We start from the raw sequence: 18,697 nt of genomic DNA, 5'->3' as shown, positions 1-18,697 counted from the left end.
AAAAATTTATCAGAATGTCAATAAAGGTTGTATCTTTTACTCCATTGAGTTTTTTGTGTATTAATAAGCGGTTTAATGGACCAATTAATTTTCCTTCGGCATAAAGCGTGACCGCTAGCGAGTTAAGTTTGTCATTATTTTATGCGTAAATAGGGGTTACGTTTCGTCTTGCCATAATTCGAATTTTCGAGTGCCCCAAAATTTTATTTGATAAAAATCAAGATAAAGCATTGCTAGTGGCCCCTATAATAGTTAATTTGTGTAAATCGATGTACCATTAGAGATATTGACCTTGCAATGTAGGGTAAGAAAAATTGCTCAAAATATTGAAAATAATGTAAAAATCGATAAAATATTTTTGTTTTATGCAAAGTGATTGATAAATCCACCTAAATGAGGTTTAGTATCCCAAAATTACGAAATCATATCGTTTGTTGTAGAAATTCAAAGGAATTTTGTGATTTTTAGGGCTTTTTGGAATGGGGTGAAATCGCGTGCAGAAACCGGAAGTGATCCTGAAAAATGGATTTCGGCGCGGTTCTCCTAAAATATTTAACCGATCGAAGAAAAACTTACACAACAGTTTTAGTTCACTAAGGCCTATATTCTGACAAAATTTGAACGATTTCGATTTTTCGCATTCTGCACTCCTCAGGTGACATTTACGGACTACCCCTCTTAAGTAATTAAGCTATATAGTTTAGATCTTATATATGTTCCGGTCTTAATTTCTGCATCAAGTATCAACAATAATATACCAAATTAGCTTCATGGCGTAATGTTTACTTACATGATATATATATATATATATATATATATATATATATATATTCCTCTTAACTAGGTAAAACTTTAATTTAATCTTAAACGAATCAAATTTCTCAACTGTCTAAAAAAACTTGAATTATTTAAAAATCCAATGTATAACTAAAGATAACTGATTAAAAAAAGCTGGTCAGAACCTCCTGTATTTATTTTTAGCAAGGAAAGTCCAGTTCTTAGTCGGATCTATAATAAGATCGTTTCAAAATGATTGGAATGTCATTATATTGCTTTAGAAGTCAAGTAGATGAAAGATAGCACTTGATTTACAAGTGTATATATCGTCATAATCATGTGGACTAAGGCAAACAAGCGGCACGGCAATAACATTTTTATAACTTATTTGAGCTAAGCCTCGAATACTATTGCAGCGGGATAATTGTAACGCCATTTTAGATGTCAAATCTGACTCAGTACGCTTAATTAACAATGCAATGCGCATGCGTAAAATGTAATGATGAACATATAGATCCAAGTATGGCGGAATGAACGTCGGCTTAATTGCGGCTCACAATCACATCTGACATCCAGCATGGCAGAAAATTTTCATATGACCTTTTATATTAAATTAATTAATATTCTCAGTCTCGACATTTGGTCTAAAGCGCGAATACCAAATATCGATTTTAATAATCCAAACGAGTTGCAGATTTAACAATCAGTTTAGTCTCTATCCAGTCTAGTCGTCATGACAACACCTTCTCCTCACTTTCTCCTCTCGTTTCTGGCTAATTTTTTAACATCTTAGGCCCCCCCGTCCACACGTATCCGGAAATTTTTGTATCCGCAAATTTATTTTTACGGACGGGTTGCGTCCACACGTGCCCGCAAATTTTTGTGTCCGTATCCGCAAATTTTACGAAAACGGATACGTGTGGACGCGAACATTGGATACGTGTGGACGTGGCCTTAACAACTTCTTTTAATCTTGAACAGATGTACGAGACTTCACATCCAAAGGCTACTCTTCATTCTCAGTAATCAATTATTAATGATCGCAAGCCGAAGTTTTACTCAAGGTTCATTATCTGCTGTATCATTGTTCGTTTTGGGGCAGTTAGTTTGGCTTTAATTGTGTTGTATATAGGTGAGGCACCAAATACCCATCGCGTTCAGTCAATAATTTCTCTGCACTAACGACAGAATCACGTGGATTATCTTGCTCGTGGCCCTCCTCTTGTTGTGCAGTTTGTAGATCCTGGAGTGTGATATATAAAGACGATGAGGATGAGGCTGGACGCGTCCCTTGCTCTTCCTTATCATTTTTGAGCGACCCACTTTTTCTCATTGCACAAATAGTTACCGTACGGTAAAAGTTTGCGTTCAGTTGGTCGTTAGAGACGTATCTTGAGTCTCGGTCCTCGCAACCATTGTTGGTGGTTCCTACAAATGAAAGTCGGCTTGTTGAAAATTACAGAGACGTTTCAAATTCAATCACGTCATAACAAACAAGCAAACAAACAAAAAGAAAAAAAACCTTAGTTACCTCTTGTTACAGCGTGAATCGGTCTAAACTGTAGGGGTTGATCGTAGATCGGATCGTTGGTCGGCTCTCCTTCGTCACTTTCTTCCTTAGCTAACCAGAAACAAATTATTTGTACTTGGTAAAAAAGAGAAACATGTAATAGAATTTGTACAAAGATGAATTTTAAAGAAACCAAATTTATTAGCCAACCATTCAAGTTATAGTACAAATATCGTAGGACAAAGCCTGGAGTGAGTACAAATATCCTGCGATATATCCTGCGATATTTTGTCATATTTTTACAGTAAAAAACCGGTTTGGAAAACTAGTTTTTTGAAGAATATTCGTGTTAAAGCTTTCTTTTTGGGAACAGGTAAGCTCAATTGCATGATAAATTGGGTGGAATAAGAGTGCACATTTTTCTCGTCTTTGAATTTTGGCGAGCCCGGAGACTCGAAAAAATATCCACCGGTATTCCACCCTAAAATTTTTAATAAGATCTGTGTGTTCCTTTTGATGAGCAACTCGAAAGTTCATATTCCCTTCGTTACCAACACACGTCAATGTGGTATAAACGACCCCTTGCATTTGACGTCAAAGCAGCTCAATTTTGAAGACAAAACAATAGAATTTTAATCTAAGAATTGGAAACCTATTGATATGTCCTCCAAATTGAGCTGCATTACGACGTGCTGTAGACGGTCTATAGCTAGTATTTGCAATATTCTTATATTTCTATTAGTTTATAATCTTTAGTAATAATCGTAAATATAATCTGACTTTATTAGTGTTTAAAACTGAATAAAGTTTGTACCTGTGGTTGCGATTCTCTCCTTACACCACACATTTTCTCCCCTGAAAAGAAAAATGTTCGCCATTAAGCTATGATGTTTTGTGGTTGATTGCATTACTCTGACTTTCATTATTTGCAATAAATGTATATGGAGCCTTTTTCAAATACCATTACCTTATTGCTATGATAATGAATAATACTAAAAATTAGTTTGTACATAACATAATTTGTTTAACGTTACCTTTTTTTCTTCCAGATTATAACCCCAGTGATGGTAATGACGAGGACTACAATAATGACAGCAGCTGTAATTGTTCCTGTTTCTAGTGGTGATACTCCTCCACTGTTCCTCCACTCCTCATTATGACTTAACAAAACTGTTGACTTAAGAAAAGAATAATAAAAAACATCAAAATTAAGGCATAAATTAGAGAATCGATAATTAAACTACTAGATTTCAAAAATTTATGAACTTCTTGTTTTTTTTTTTTAAGAAATCGTTCAACTACAACAACTCAACAATAAAAATAAAAACAACGACAACATCAACAAAGATGCTTTAGAAAATGTTTTGTAGGGCTTCTTTGATATAAAAATGTCAAATTAAATTTAGCTTTAAAATTATAAATTAAACGATATATATAGGCAAATAGGTATTTTGATGATTTACGAGAATATATTCTCTGGAATAGTAAGTCGTTTAAGGATTAGTGTGCTACCTTGGTAAGCTTCGCTGAAGGTTGTGAAAATGATGAAGAATAGCTTCTCCTTGTTGAGGACTGTGTAAAAGATATAGGACCTGATAAATTCCTGAGCTCACATGTTATTGTTCCTGCGATCTTAAATAAAAGGCAAGGCGATGAAGATGGTGAATGTTCACTACAGTTGAATTGAAGACTGACAATCCTTCCTGTCAAAGAACTTGCATTGCCAACCTAAATAAAGGTTATGGTAGCAAAGAAAAGTGAAAGAAAAAGTGTTATGATTTCATATCGTAGTAAAGACCTCTTGAGTGATAAGCGCAAGTAATTGACAGTGATGTCATAGTTATAAAAAAATATTGATGATGTCATGGATGGCAAGTGTACTGCAATGGTGATGTCATGGATGGCAATTGTACTGCAATGAGGATGTAATGGATGGCAAGTGTACTGCAGTGGTGATGTAATGGATGGCAAGTGCACTGCAATGGTGATGTCATGGATGGCAAGTGCACTGCAATGGTGATGTCATGGATGTCAAGTGTACTGCAATGATAATGTCATGGATAATAAGTGTAATGCAATGATGTTGGCTTGTACTGCAATGATGATGGCTTGGATAGCAAGTGTACTGCAATGGTGATATCATGGATAGCAAGTGTACTGATGGATATACATCATGTCCTGATGGATATCATAAAGAGATATACTATATGGACTGACGTCCCCCAAGGTCAGGAGGAGTAGTCATTCATAGTAACTACTGTGCTTCGCGCCTTAACGCTAACACATCTACAATTGTTTTTCTTTTTAACATTTTTGACAAATTTTAATCGGCTTTTTGCCCTTAACCAATTAGGTATCTGCGCTTCACATTAGTGATTCGATATGATATACATACTCCACCTATCGAAACGTCAAAGTGAAGCGGCGATACGTGAATGGCTAGCGTAAAAAAGCGCAATTAAAAAGCTATCAAAAAGATCTCAAAAGGAAATTTAAAACTTTTGGAAGTGTTCGTTACGGCGCGAAGCACAATAATAATTGTACCTTCAATGTATATTGCCTTGAACTTCCATTTCTATGCCCATGAAAAGTCATATTATCTGATATATTTAGGGACATGAATATCGAGCTCTTTAATCCAGTCCATATGCCATTACACTGAAAGTATCTTGATTTGAACAAACTGATCGAACACGGACCAGAAGGAAGATACACGACGTAAGGGAAGCCTGCCGACAATACTTTAATAGAGTCACCGTCGTCACGCTCTTTTTCAAATCTATATTTACAATCTGGAATGTAATCAAGAATTACGGAGATTTTTCAAGCTTTTAAAAAGAATCACTGTAACTACTGGGCGCAAAGACAAAAGTTAATGATAAGTTAGCGGGAGATTTTGTTAAGTACCTCTATGAAACGTATGCACACACACACACACACACAACACACACACACACACACAACACACACACACACACACACACACAATGCCTGGGAATGTCGCAGTGTTTTGAGACCATTCAACACGCCCAATATAATTTTATTACGCTTTCCCATACCATAATAAATATGTGCTCAAGTGTAAAGTATTCAGGAAATTCATGCTAGATATTCTAGGAAAATTTTACGCTAGATAAGGAACTGGTACATCTCACATTAGAAATAGTATAATTGTAATATATATATATGGGTAATATGTTAACTAGCTAGATTTTCTGCACGGCTTGATGTGTCCTCAGCTAAAGCACATGATTACGAACAAAAAAGGGAATGAAATCATGCTTTAAATAACAAACCTGCCTGTTTCCTGAATACTTTGTTATCTATGCAATTCCAGCTCCCGTTATGGAATCCAAAGGTGGCTGATCCATTTGGACAGATACATTCACATGTACCACCAGAACTAGTGAAGGCAGATTCTTCAAATGACTTGCATTGTGAATCTGAATCATCGCACATAGTTGAAGGAAGCCAAAAAATATCAGGCGAACCATCTGCTTGGGCTTTTCGCATGATAGTGTATCCTTGTTTGCCTTTAGAAACAGCAGCAGATGGTGCAAGAACGAAAATACAAAGAAGTAAAAATTTCATTGCTCAACAACTTCACTACTGACCGCCACAGGCTGAAGTTCCTTATTTATTTTGGAAATCTTGAGCTTTTAAATAATTAACAGGATGCAGTAAAAGTCGGTTATTTTTGTGCATTGATTAACGAGTTCATGGTTGAACAACAATGCCTATATAAAGTAGTATATTATATATCATCGTGTCTTTATTGCTATTGCTTCCATAACAGATAAATGAGTTAGGTCTTTTAATTTGTCATTGAATAATACTAATCAGTTATAACAAAATAACTTCAGTTTTAATTAGTTTAACCGTACCATGTCTTCGAATCATTTTTCCACTTATATCCTAAAAGTGAACCTCAGTTATGGAAAGTGCTTTTGATCAACATTAACAGCATGACAAAATAAAGCACTGGATTCTGTCGAAACACTTTTGTTGCTGGCATATTTCCATACACTTATTTCAAAAAAGTTGTCATCCCCAAAGGCGATAGGTCATTCCGACATCTAAATGGTTTCATTGAATACAAAGAACAATAAATCAGTCTCAACACTAAGGTCCTTGTTCTTGACGCGAAAAAGTAGCAGAAACACAAGTCATTCCAGCTATTCTTGTATCTTGGAATGACCTATCTCCTGTCACTTTTCGCATATGGTCTTAGCCTATACCTTTTGAGGTATATATAGTTAGATCTATCAAGGTTTTTGCACTTACACGCAATAACAATACTCATTTTAAATTATCTTTTTCTAATTTAATAATCATCAGTGTTAAATTGTTCATTTTTTACTTGTTTAAGTCATTTGTTCTATCAAGTGTTTCATATATTGAGGTGACTCTCTCGTCTTCCTTGAGACTTTCATACATATTGGATTTGCAATGATTATCAAGTCTATTATCCTCTAATGCGCCATGTTCATCAGTTCGTATATTCAACTTGTCATGCTTGTTGTCTTTATCAGAAGATGAAATAGCCTTATGTTCTTTCCTTGGTGGGCTCGGTGGTCTTCTTCTCTCCTTGGCAACGGGTCCTTTATTACCTGCTGCAGAAGGTCTAGTTGTTGCTGTAGGACTACCATTGCTACTCCCAACACGACCACTACACGATTCCTCAGGAGTGTCACTTTGAGGAGCGGTTGACGTCCCCGCATAACCATTTGTGGTCTGATCATTTGGGTCGTCAAGGACTTCATAAGAATGCAAATCAAAGCTTTCAGCATCATCAGGTAAAGAATTTAGCAACACATTCTCAGATTTGGGATTTTCTTCTTGTATACTTTCTTTTGGAGGTTGAAGTTCTAAGTAAAGAGGATAATCTACAGGTACCAAATATCCCTCAGCATCATCAACAGAATGTTCATTTGTGGTTAAAAAATCTGCTTCCGCATACAAAGAACCATCGTACTGCTGCAAACGTTTTGACGCGGAGTCTCCAAAACCATCATTGTTGATCCCTGTATTTGATACAAAAACATTAATGGGAGTGAAAATACCTAAAGAATGATGATCGATTGCTGGTAAATTATAGCTATGTTGACACTTCCACTATTGTAGACAGACTACATTATACTTTGAACGTCTCGGACTGAGTCTTTATATATTGCGACTATTTATAAATAATTATTTCTTGATTTTCAATACTTGGTTAGTATCATTTTTTCCTTTTTCTCCTTTTTTCCCCCCTTTTCGTTTCTTTATTTTAAGTAAACTGTTAGTTTTTCATTTATTTATCGTCATATTTTATTTGTAAATCTTCTAATATTTATTTAATGTAATATATCGCCTCCCGCCTAGATTAGCTTTATGCTATTTGCGGGAGGGTGATAAATTGTGTATACATAGTCATTATTTTTGTAAAAATAAACTTGAAACTTGAAAAAACTTGGTAAAGTTACCATGAATATCTGTTGTGCAGAGCTAGAGTAAAAGGTTGAATCGCTAACCAGACCAGCAATCACAATTTGCAGTTATCGCAGAGATGTTGAATTTGATGTTTTGTCTGTCGCGCGAGAGACGTTCGCACAGCTAGGGAAGCCAAGTACTTGATGGCCCCATCACCAACCAAACAGTAGCGATTGTTAAAAGGGGCCACCACAAATGTTGACTGAACCAGGAAAAGCTATTTGCTACCAAACCTACCTTTGGTCAGGACATCTGTCCTTGTCTGTGTTGGTCTTACATGTGATTGTTGAGCTACTTCTGCGTATATATTTTCGTCGGGTTCCACTTGCTTTCCATTTCCTGAAGAAAATAATACCTTCTTAGCACTGACAAAGGATAGAAGATCTTTATTTTAAAATGACAAAAAGGTAGGAATTCGCTAAACAAACTGAAAATGGAATAAGAAAAACGTAGCTGCAGATGTAACTGGACAAAACCCAGTTGCAGGCAGATTAACGTCAACGGAGCTACTTATGACGTGATGTAATTCACTACACGCAGGACAGACTTAGGTCAACTAGCGAAAATAACCGACAAACATCTTCATACCTAAACGTGCGAGTTGTTCAATAATCCTCAAATTTTCTCCTCTGTCAAAGAAAGATAAAGATGAAATCAGTTTCGAATTTTTTTAATTGCTTAATATATTATCCTGTTTATCCCAGTAATTATGAGCTAAAGCGATTTCAAGTTTTGGCGCATCACTCAAATTGTCAACCATAGCCGGAAACAGAATCAATGCCAGACTATGAAGTTGCAGTTCGTTTTGCATTATTACCTTTTTCTCTTCCAGATTACAAAGCCAATGAATGCTGCCAGAAGTATAGCAAAGAAGACGATGACGACAACAGCTGCTATCGTTCCTGATGAAGCTTCTTTTCCTTCGTCTTCCTCAGACTCTACACCTGGTGTCTTAGTTAATCGGAAAGTGAATATATGTCAGTTTTAGAGCAGAACTCACTGCAAAAGTATCTCGTCAGAATCACCAAAGGACCTTTTGCTCCTGTCAAGCAGGATGAGGTCATGCCTCAGTGCAATAGCAAACGACAACCACTAGAGCAAAAGGGCCCCTCGAATCCAAGTTTGTATATCATGCAGGGGGGGGGGGGGGGGGGGGAAGGGGAATGTCATCCTTACTCATGATGATAACGGTTGGATAGTGTGTGTGTTCCTATCTGGTTTGGGATTCTAACCTTGTGGCTTGGCTTTGGTAAGCTAAATAAAAACGTTGTGGGTTTTACCACTGGCTTCTTAGTTGATGAAGATTGGAGTAGGTTTACAGGACCTGCATGGGACCAATACAACAAAAGAAATCATAAGTGCATCCGCTATATAAAAATACTTTATTTTGCAATATGAAGGCAAGGTTTCATAGATGAAGGACGCTTCTTTCATTTTGGGTTTTATATTTTGGCGTCTCTTTCCATTTAATCGGGTACTTACATTTGAATGCTCCCTCCATTTTGAAGACAAGACAAGATGACTGAAGCATTCCCCCATTTCGAGTACACCTAAACTGCAGGCTGATAATTTTTCCTTTTAGTGAAGCAACATCTATAACCTAAAGGAACACGAAATCTTCTGAATTACTCACAAAATACTAAATTATTAAATGAATAAAAATGGAACCAATAGACCAACTGAGGGACTTGTACAAGGACATTACAAGGAAGCCAGCAAGTATGCAAGCAATTAAGCACACATGCGCAAGCAAACGAGCATACAAGGAAGGAAGGAAGGAAGGAAGGAAGGAAGGAAGGAAGGAAGGAAGGAAGGAAGGACGGGGTGAAGGTAGTGAGCAAAATTTTTGATTATGCGAAATTTCGTGATCTACGTAAAGGAGAAAAGATCACTGAAATGTTTTAAACTAATTGAATAAAATGTCAAATAAATTTACCTTAAATGAATACTCGTGATGTTCAGGATTAGACATTTGACTCTTTTTGACTGATATGCGGAGTGGATTGGCCGTTGTACCATTAGGATCTAACTCTGCCCATGTACCGTCACATGTGAAGTACTTAGAAGATGGCATGTCGATGGAACACTGCTTTGATGGCAGAACTGCTGTAGGTAATGGACTCTCATTCTTCTTCAAGATTCTGAAAGGGTCTTCATCGTTTTCAGGTATAAACATAAATTGGCAGCCTAAAAATCGGAACAAAATAGTTCAAAATGCTCATGTAAATTGTGTTGGAAATGTCGTTACTGATTTAGTTTCTTTGACGGTTTAAGTTGACACATCAGTGGCGACTTATGATTTGACTCATAGACAATATGAAAATCAACGCTCAGATAGTGGCTATCGCGATTGGCGCTGCTCTTCATTTTAGCATGTTATGACAGAAATAATAAAAATCTAAGTACAAATTGAGACGAATTCATAGAATGATTATTTCGTTTTGTGAACAATATCGATCGATTGTTAGCGATCTTGATGAATGAGGACAAAAGTAAAATTATGACATCATAAGAATCAACTTGAACTCACTATGTTTTATGTTAAAAAGCTTATCAAGTGATGCCGAATAATTTGATCATTTCAGGGACTTTCAACAGCATCCCCCTCGACGAGTTCTTCAGAAGAAAAACTGATATTTAGATTCACATTTGTTGTCAAGTTTGTACTACGTCACAGTGTCAAGAGTCAGTATATTAAAGGAATTATCTTATGAAAAAAAATTGTATCCTAAACAAACCTGACTGTGCTCTCATTTCAGTGTTTTTCAGACAAGACCATGATCTTTCTAGAAGACCAAACGTCGAGGCGTTTGATAGACAGGTACACTTACATGCTGGCCCAGTTGCCGAACTCTCCGTATTGTTGTAGTTAGAACACTGCGATATAGATGGGCATTGAGACTCAGGAACGTCGAATACGTCCACTTCGTTTGATAAAGAAGGAGTTGAAATTCTATTGATGGTATAGTACTTCTCAAGGCAAGAAACAGAAAAAAATAAAGCGAAAAGGTAAGGAAATGTTAGTAAACAAGTCATGTTGTATTGAAATATTGCAGTTATAATTCATCATTGTGAAAAAAGGAAATGGTTGGCTAACGATGCATGATTGGCATAACGTACGGACGGCTGAACCTTCTTTAAAAATTCTTGTGTGACTATTTCGAGAATGGTTTCCTTTATATTTTGCAACAGGTATTTCCCGAGAGTATAAAATAAATGTAGGGGCCATTGGGTTCCTCAGATTTAAGGTTAGATTCGTATGTGTGCCTGTGATAGTTTCTTGAATCTCTCTCATCGTTGTATCTATTCGTGTCATTTTATAGGAAATTGGGGGAAGGGAAATAAAATGAAATAAAATATTAACTCCCACACAGTATAATAACCTTTTTTCATCATCATTTTATCACTCATCAATATTATTTACACTATGCATAGTGCCGCAATGGGCAATGTTTCATCACTTAATTGATTATCATATTATCATGTTATTAGTTCTAATTAATATTATTTTTTTATTATTTTATCTTTCTTGGCGGGCTTGGGGGTCTTCTTCTCTGTTTAGCTACAAATCTGTTGTCGCCTGCTGAACCCTCGGTTCCTAATACTGCTGAAGGCGATAAAAAACTACTTCCAGTCCCACCCCTATCAGGAGAATTTGGCTGTCGAGTATAAACTGAAGTCTGTCTGTCATTATGTTTTGTATTCTGTCCGTCAGGAACTTCAAGACTGACATATAAAGGCGCGACGTCATTATTTCCTACTCCATCTCCATGAGTAGACCTTTGATGATCTTGGCTTTTGCTAAATGTATTGAGGTTTTTACTCTTGCCATTACTGTCTGTATTCTGATGGTCATTCTCTTGTACTCTGTTATAAAATGGAGAGTCAACTGGCACCATGTACCCTCGTTCATCGGTAGGCGCTTCGTCTGGTATTTTAGGGAAATTCCTATTGTGTTGCTGGTTTGGACCTGCGTATGCCGAGTTTGGGTCATTCAAGGCAAAGTTGTAGACTTCTAAAATGAAAATATTTGATTTATAATAGGATAATGAACACCACACAACCAGAACAACCAAATCCACTGCTTTCCTATTCCAGACCTCATGTCATTTCCTATAGTTGCGTTTCTTTGTTTAATGGTTACGCATCAGCTAGTAGACTCATAAAAATAAATACAACTCTGACAAACACCGGGCCGAAGGATGTTATACATCTTTAAATGGAAAAATATATAATATCGATGCTTAGGTGGATTGGGTCTATAAAGGAATTCGAAAAGCAGAAGTTAATATAAGGCATGATCGACTCAGTCTAGGCAAAAGACCCTTTTCGAGTTCCAAATTATCGCTGTGATTCTTGATTACAGACGCATTTGCTGAGGCTAAGCCTAAAGCCATAAGTGTCTAATTACTCGCAAATACCAACGGTAAAGTAAAGAATGTACAAGTTCAACAATACGAACACTTTGAAACTTGACGGACCTTGACTGGAAAACGTCAATATTCTTCACAAAATCGAGGCTTAGCCTGAGCAAATGAGTCTGTAATCTAGAAACTCGAAAGGGGGCCAATTGCGAGCCTGCAATCTTCATATAAATGATGGGCCTTTTTCGTCTGGTTAAACTTATCCTGAAGTGCTATGGCTGCCGCGTCAAGAAGAATGTCCACTGCTATAAAGAACCTCAGAAATACTGCATCTGCATGTACCTGCATAAGCTGGAGAGCTATATGTGACCAGCCTTTGTGCAGCTGGCTGTTCTGTTATTTCTGCATAGATCTGCTCCTCAGGTTCTTCTGTTTTCTTTGTTGAAGGTGGAGATCGAAATTTTCTTGCTGTTTGTAATTAACAATAACAAAGGTAACTATTACTTTATTAAGATATAGAAATATAGATAAGTTATAGTGCTTGTGAACGAGGTTATTCCGGGCGAAAGCCCTTGGAATTAAATTCGGAAAAATTAATTTCCGACCTCGCTGGGAATCGAACCCACGACCTTCGGAATTGTACTACCGATGCTCTACAATTAGTACAATTCCGAAGGTCGTGGGTTCGATTCCCAGCGAGGTCGGAAATTAATTTTTCCGAATTGAATTCCAAGGGCTTTCGCGCGGAATAACCTCGTTCCCAAGCACTATAACTTATCTATATTTCTATATCTTCATGTATTTCATTAGTGCCATGCGGTCCACATGTTCTCATCTATTACTTTATTACTTTATTTCTTTCCTTTCCTCCCTTCCCGGACGTAATTTCAACGAGGACTTGTGTTAGAGCAAAGACAAGCACCTGCATTCCTCCCCCTATCCATCCCGCTCACATCATTACATAAATTGCATCCATTATTTCATTTGCCCTGTCTTTTCAACAGGTCGGTAATATAAATTAGATAGAGATCAAAATAAAATACCAATGCTAATCAGATGATCCATTAGCAGGATATTTTCACCCCTAAAAGGAACAAATAAATAAAAAACATTAAAATGGTAATGATAAATAAGTTAAGAAGAAGGAATACATGTCGACTTACAAAACACATTTTAGTGAGGAAAGGTGAGGTTGCCCACCACTGCTGGAAGTGTAATTTCGTCCTAGTCACTACTAGGTAGAGTCATGACTATCATCAATCAAATCAGGTCCCTATTTTGCTCACTGTTTTGAACTTGCCTGCCCCTTCATGGTCCATTATAATGCATGACTCTTTTACAGTCATGACTATTATTAATCAAATAAGGTCCCGACTTAGGAACACTATTTTGACTTTACCTGCCCCTTCATGGTCCATTATAAGGCATGCCTCTTTTACAGTCATGACTATTATCAATCAAATAAGGTCCCTATTTTGGACCAGTATTTTGACCTTGCCTGCTCCTTCATGGTCCATTATAATGCATGACTCTTTTACAGTTAGTCACGACTATTATCAATCAAATCGGATCCCTATTTTGGACCACTGTTTTGACCTTGCTTGCCCCTTAATGACCAATTATAATATATGACTTTGCAGTCATGGCTATTACGTTACCTTCTTCTTTTCCAAAAGACAAATCCAACGACCGCTACCACTATGATGACCAGGATGATGACGATGACAGCTGCGACTGTCCCTGATGATCTGCCTTTTTCACCACTGTTTGATGCTCCTTTCTCGAGACCTGGTGCCTAGAAAACATGGTATGAACATTGTTAATTAAAGAGAATTGTGACTAATGTCATAGTGATGTAGCTTTTCATGCTACTAAAATTGTTCATCTTAGATTACATTTGTACGAACATTTTCAAGTTACAAATGTTTCAGAATTGTACGTTGGAATATTAAGTTGACAAGTATTCTTTTGCGCGGTTTTTAGGTTTAACGTTAACTCGACAGAAAGACGACAGTCAACCTCATGTTAGATTTTTCTTTGTCTCTCTTGTCTCATTTGAATTATTTGTCAGTATTATATAGCAATTTCAAAAAGCAACACAATCACAGATGATGTAATTTTTTTACCTCAGTTGAACTGTTTATGGTTGATGCGTCGGAAGAAAATGACTGTGTGGTCGATGGATTCGTAACTGTAAACGTAGAGGTCTGAGTTGACGAGAATCTCACTATATCAACGGGACCTAAAGAATCATTGTAAAAGATATTGTCAAGATTTAAGTCGTACAATAATTGAAAAAATCAGTCAAATAATTTATCAGAAGTATAGAACTTCGTTAGAGACATCCATATAAAAGTTATGTAACTTCGCAAACGGTAGAATAAAGAAAAGACAAATAGAGGATATTACATGGGCGCGCGGAGATACGAAATTTATCTTCGAGTGTTGAAAAGATCTCTCACGAGTGAGCGCACCGAACGAGTGAGAGATTTTCAACACGAGAAGATAAATTGCGTATCTCCAAGCTCCCATGTAATATTTTGTTTATTATATAATTATCAATGAAGTATGTTTTGGCTTTTTCAGGCAATTCTTTCCGTGTATTTTTGAATAGCCATCGCAATGGTGTTATTTTCACGTGTGAAGATATCAATTTTCGAAATAGAGAAAAATAGATATTTCATAGGTAATTATATAATAAAAGGGAATAACACATGGTCAGTAAGAGGAAAACCATACCCTTTTGCTTTACTTAAATTCTGATCTCTTAGTTTGTTGAATACATATTTGATTCTCAAGGGTTGAAGTGTGGTAAGCATGTGCAGTCCGAGGGCAAAGGGTGGGGCATTCCAAACTGATCCATACACTCGGTATAATATTAATAATAACGTTTCATTATTAATTCCCTCTCAACTAAAAGCATTCAATATCGTTCTGACATAATACGTACATTTGATTTGTCCAGCTACCTTGAATAGAACACAGGACGATTTAGAAGGTCTTGCGCAATTGACTTTTAGACTAACGATCCTCCCTGCTAACGAGGCTACTGCTCCAACCTGCAATAAAAGCAATCAGTTTTGGTTATCAACACTTTTACAATCTAATGATATCACAGATCTAGATATGATACCTAACTCTTGGGTGCATTCTGTAACTTAAGAGGTTTCTATTCGATAATACAACTAATAATAATTAATAATTATGATTATTTAATCAGTAACTTATACAGAATTATTTTAAAATGGAAAACGTAGGAAAGGCAGGTAACTCGCTGAAAATCCCTGATAAATCCGTATGGCTTAAGGAAGCAGAAAGAGGCTCTTAACTAATGCAAGACAAAGCTTTTTTTCCAAATCAACAGAAAAAAATGTAGGGCAAATTGGAAATTGGCTGGAGTACACTTAACCTACGTGCTTTCTTTTTGTGATCTAAAAATACATCAGTTCCTAGAAAACAAAGTCTTGTAGTAGCGCACATGGTCATGGGACTAAATAATAATAATAATAATAATAATAATAATAATAATGATAATAATAATAATAATGTTTATTTTTTCTATTCTTTTTTAATATTCTAAAGTAATAATCTAAAAAAAATAATCTCATAAATATTCTTATTAATTAAATGAATAAACTATTCAATATAAAATATAACCATTAGCAATCTAAATAATAATGATAATAATAATAATAATAACAATAATAACAACTTTATTTTGTATTGCGCATATATTCCACATACGTACTCAAATGCACTTCACAGATAATAAACTAAATCCTAATATATAAATAAATAATATATATATATATATAAAAGTAAAAACTAATTATATACATACAAATAAGAATAATATCAATAAAAAGAATTCGTAAATAAGAATGTCTTAGGCTGATATTTGAAAAGATAAAATAGTACTGGAACTCCTAATTTCAATAGGAATGATTGTTCCAAAATTTAGGCGCGGCGGGCGAGAAAGCACGATCACTTAAAGTTTTCTTAGAATATTGTAAGGTGGTAAAGAAACTTCCCAACTCAACCCCATAATTTTTCGCATAACGAGGTCTACATCATGTAGTATTTGTTTGGAGTTTTATATAGCGGATTTTACAGTTGGTACCCTACCTTCATGGTATATCTGTATTGTCTATAACCAAGAGTCTCCGTTAGCGGCAAAAACCAAAATATGTTCGATTGAACGCTGATTGTAGTCCATGTACCATCACACTTTCGGTAGCGCGAGGCTGACTGGTCGATCGTACAGTCGATCGAAGGAAACATTACTTGATGGGCAGATCCAGTTGATAAAACTCTAAGAGGATTGTAGTCAGCCTCTCCATCAAACAGGAATTGGCAACCTGATAATAATAATAATAATAATAATAATAATAATAATGATGATGATGATGATGATGATATGATAATGATGACGATAATGATGATGGTAGCGATGATGATGATGATGATGATGATGATGATGATGATGATGAAGGTTATAGAGCTAACCGATCGAAATTTCAGTTTGAACGTTTTGAAAACATTTTTAGAACAGTTTCAAAGCCTTCCATTGCTTGATATATATATCTTCTACTGATTGCCACAAATACAGCATAATATTAATAAAAAGAATAAAAATAAATGTGGGCAGTACAGGCAAAGCTTTCTGAAGGTGATGACTTCGGATAAAGTGGACTGGCGAAAAGACGTCCTTCAGGAAATCCACGTGTCCTTAGAGCTATACCGGCGCGTGATGATTAACCGGAAAAAAGTCATCAACAAAATTCTACCTTCCTAAGAATTCAAAGTAAAAGGAACTGACTATTTTCTTGCTTAGTTAATTATCATTTCCATTCCAATCATTAAAAATTTATTTAAAAAGAAAATATTTCGTCGAACAAAAATTTAAAGTAAAAATTGGTGACTTCCGTTTAGTAGTTTCGTTCTTTTTTGTTTTTATGAGTAACAGCTAATTTAATTAAGATTCATGATAATTTCTAAATCGAGTTAATCAGTTAACAATTGAATAATTTTTTGACAGGAAAAATCAAGAACATTTAAGAATATTTATTGGTGAGTGCCATCCTTTTTCCAGTTCCTTTCTTTAGGCGAAGAGGTTATTTTTAGGCATGATTTTGAGCCCTATTGTGGCAAGCGAGCAGCTTATCAAACGACTAGAAATCTCCCATCAGATCTGAAGGGTTTTCTAGCTGCTTACTCGGCTCAATATGTCATAAGAGCACATGTTTAATCTTAAAAAAGAAACCACATACTGCTGGCGGATTTACGTTCACCGCAAAAACGATCAAATGTCAACGACGATCTTTTGTTGGCCGCTAAATCAATTATAAATTTGATGGAAAACGTATTTGGAATTTAAATATTTACAATATTTTATATCACCAGTATAATTTTCTTACACTGAATTCGATCTAGAAGTTTAGATATTCGATGAATTTTTAAGTGAATTCCTTTGAAGCATTTTCTGGCTCTTTTGGAAAGAGATTTTAGAATCGAAAGCTATATGGATCACGAAGATCAAAAATGATAATTAATGATTAGTTTTATATCAAACCTGGTTGTTGTCTGATTTTCCTGTTACTCATACAAATCCATGTTCCATTGTAATAGCCAAACGTGGAATATTCATGCCTACAAGCACACTTGCATTGAGTAGGGTCATGATTTGTAGCGCCGGAGTACAACGCCGAGCATGTCAAAGACGATGAGCTACATCTTGGAACTAAGAACAGATCCTTTCGACTGCCGGCTGAGCTTCGTATAATAGTGAATTGGTCTTGACCAACACAGTTAATGGTTACAAAAGAAACTAAATAAATCAGGTTTAGAAATAGAGACGCGAAGAACATTGCTCTTGTACGAACGACTTTTGTTTTTAGTCTTTTCAGTCTAAACACGCATAGGATATGACGTAACAGATTCTATTTCTTACGTATGGAACAATGGGATCAGATGACATTCATATGGAATTTTGAAAGTTACTGCTCACTCTCCAGTCTTAATCCAGTACGGGACTCTCTATCCGGTAGGAGCGGACCAAAAGAAAGTCCGGGACTGGACTATCGGTGGTCCGTATCTATGGCCCGGGGTTGGGTACTCCCATATATGGACTATACGGGGATGATCCGTTGAACAGGGTATGGTTTTTCGAGCTTCTTGTCAAAAACAGAGTATGCAATTTCACTCAAGTTCCAAGTTCTTCCTTAGTTTTGAATTCCTGTCATATTCAGGGTTTCTACTTTCGTATTGACCGAAACTGGTTATTATGGTCGTCAAGTGGTCGAGGGTATATACCGTATATATGGCCGTATACATTTGCTATTTAGGATCGATATCCAAAACGGTAGAACTATCGAATCCCCAGGACTTCACACCATTCCTTTAAATGTTTGGATACGCGGATACGCAGTGAAGACTGAGACCACCTCTCCCCCTATAGATAATATATATATTTAGGCACTGACTAAAAGCGGAGCTCCCGATGCGGAAGTCACAGGGAGAATAATTTGAATGAAACTAAAAGGTAAAAACAAGATCGGGGAAAAAATCTTCAATT

At 36.0% G+C, this 18,697-nt stretch overlaps 3 protein-coding genes and 2 long non-coding RNA genes across 10 annotated transcripts in view; 2 read left to right on the top strand and 3 right to left on the bottom strand.

Annotated features, from left to right (window-relative positions):
• The window catches only part of LOC148908649 (uncharacterized), a 32,895-nt gene extending 28,951 nt beyond the window's left edge, over window positions 1-3,944 (top strand). Inside the window, exon 4 of the long non-coding RNA XR_016120648.1 lies at window positions 3,337-3,944. This is a non-coding gene — a long non-coding RNA (uncharacterized LOC148908649). The remainder of the gene's footprint in view (window positions 1-3,336) is intronic.
• Window positions 942-5,950, bottom strand: LOC116304869 (uncharacterized). 3 transcript variants are annotated; one of them, XM_031714658.2, is made up of 8 exons: window positions 5,584-5,950; window positions 4,832-5,079; window positions 3,800-4,015; window positions 3,322-3,464; window positions 3,102-3,142; window positions 2,309-2,422; window positions 2,126-2,205; window positions 942-2,020 (listed from the first exon to the last, which is right to left on the bottom strand). In XM_031714658.2, exons 1-8 carry the CDS (start codon window positions 5,876-5,878, stop codon window positions 1,880-1,882), a joined length of 1,278 nt encoding a protein of 425 aa, XP_031570518.1. In that variant the 5' UTR covers window positions 5,879-5,950; the 3' UTR covers window positions 942-1,879. The 3 variants fall into 3 exon arrangements, with proteins under 3 accessions (XP_031570518.1, XP_031570516.2, XP_031570517.2); XM_031714656.2 differs by having other exon boundaries at window positions 942-2,205; window positions 5,584-5,949; XM_031714657.2 differs by having other exon boundaries at window positions 942-2,205; window positions 2,309-2,398; window positions 5,584-5,948.
• Window positions 5,951-6,526: 576 nt separating this feature from the next.
• LOC116304867 (uncharacterized) lies at window positions 6,527-11,057 on the bottom strand. Of its 2 annotated transcripts, none has more exons than XM_031714653.2 (8): window positions 10,498-11,057; window positions 9,696-9,946; window positions 9,242-9,359; window positions 8,992-9,083; window positions 8,577-8,710; window positions 8,348-8,388; window positions 7,997-8,098; window positions 6,527-7,311 (listed from the first exon to the last, which is right to left on the bottom strand). In XM_031714653.2, exons 1-8 carry the CDS (start codon window positions 10,793-10,795, stop codon window positions 6,644-6,646), a joined length of 1,704 nt encoding a protein of 567 aa, XP_031570513.2. In that variant the 5' UTR covers window positions 10,796-11,057; the 3' UTR covers window positions 6,527-6,643. The 2 variants fall into 2 exon arrangements, with proteins under 2 accessions (XP_031570513.2, XP_031570514.2); XM_031714654.2 differs by lacking the exon at window positions 10,498-11,057 and adding an exon at window positions 10,290-10,400.
• Window positions 9,815-15,210, top strand: LOC116304870 (uncharacterized). 3 transcript variants are annotated; one of them, XR_016120650.1, is made up of 6 exons: window positions 9,815-9,925; window positions 10,345-10,444; window positions 10,519-10,768; window positions 11,475-12,616; window positions 13,800-13,930; window positions 14,255-15,210. It is a non-coding gene; the product is annotated as an uncharacterized LOC116304870 (long non-coding RNA). The 3 variants fall into 3 exon arrangements; XR_004198109.2 differs by having other exon boundaries at window positions 10,345-10,768; XR_016120649.1 differs by having other exon boundaries at window positions 10,345-10,768; window positions 14,107-15,210.
• On the bottom strand, window positions 11,139-18,029 carry LOC116304868 (uncharacterized). The gene is made up of 8 exons (XM_031714655.2): window positions 17,696-18,029; window positions 16,249-16,481; window positions 15,074-15,182; window positions 14,250-14,365; window positions 13,782-13,918; window positions 13,167-13,207; window positions 12,466-12,591; window positions 11,139-11,774 (listed from the first exon to the last, which is right to left on the bottom strand). The coding sequence occupies exons 1-8, from the start codon at window positions 17,988-17,990 to the stop codon at window positions 11,275-11,277; spliced, it is 1,557 nt and encodes a 518-aa protein (XP_031570515.1). The 5' UTR covers window positions 17,991-18,029; the 3' UTR covers window positions 11,139-11,274.
• Window positions 18,030-18,697: the final 668 nt, after the last annotated feature.

This window comes from Actinia tenebrosa, unplaced genomic scaffold, assembly GCF_029948245.1.
Source record: "Actinia tenebrosa isolate PJP-AT-01 unplaced genomic scaffold, QUT_ActTen_1.0 PGA_scaffold3__52_contigs__length_22856419, whole genome shotgun sequence".
In the NCBI taxonomy this organism is placed as follows: Eukaryota; Metazoa; Cnidaria; class Anthozoa; order Actiniaria; family Actiniidae; genus Actinia; species Actinia tenebrosa.
Note: the sequence above shows the minus strand (reverse complement) of the source record. Positions and strands in the feature narration are given on the sequence as shown.

What these genes read in the sequence shown, in the direction of transcription:
- LOC116304869 (XM_031714656.2), bottom strand. Translation starts at nt 5,878, where the DNA reads ATGAAATTTTTACTTCTTTGTATTTTCGTTCTTGCACCATCTGCTGCT. An exon ending in GGAGAGAATCGCAACCACAG is followed by an intron (nt 2,423 to 3,101) that starts GTACAAACTTTA and finishes TTTTTTACCAAG; the next exon opens with TACAAATAATTTGTTTCTGG. An exon ending in GATTCACGCTGTAACAAGAG is followed by an intron (nt 2,206 to 2,308) that starts GTAACTAAGGTT and finishes TTTCATTTGTAG; the next exon opens with GAACCACCAACAATGGTTGC.
- LOC116304867 (XM_031714653.2), bottom strand. Translation starts at nt 10,795, where the DNA reads ATGACTTGTTTACTAACATTTCCTTACCTTTTCGCTTTATTTTTTTCT. An exon ending in ATCACGAGTATTCATTTAAG is followed by an intron (nt 9,360 to 9,695) that starts GTAAATTTATTT and finishes GTGTTCCTTTAG; the next exon opens with GTTATAGATGTTGCTTCACT. An exon ending in GACAGATGTCCTGACCAAAG is followed by an intron (nt 7,312 to 7,996) that starts GTAGGTTTGGTA and finishes TATCAAATACAG; the next exon opens with GGATCAACAATGATGGTTTT.
- LOC116304868 (XM_031714655.2), bottom strand. Translation starts at nt 17,990, where the DNA reads ATGTTCTTCGCGTCTCTATTTCTAAACCTGATTTATTTAGTTTCTTTT. An exon ending in GAAAATCAGACAACAACCAG is followed by an intron (nt 16,482 to 17,695) that starts GTTTGATATAAA and finishes TATTATTATCAG; the next exon opens with GTTGCCAATTCCTGTTTGAT. An exon ending in AATACAGATATACCATGAAG is followed by an intron (nt 15,183 to 16,248) that starts GTAGGGTACCAA and finishes CTTTTATTGCAG; the next exon opens with GTTGGAGCAGTAGCCTCGTT.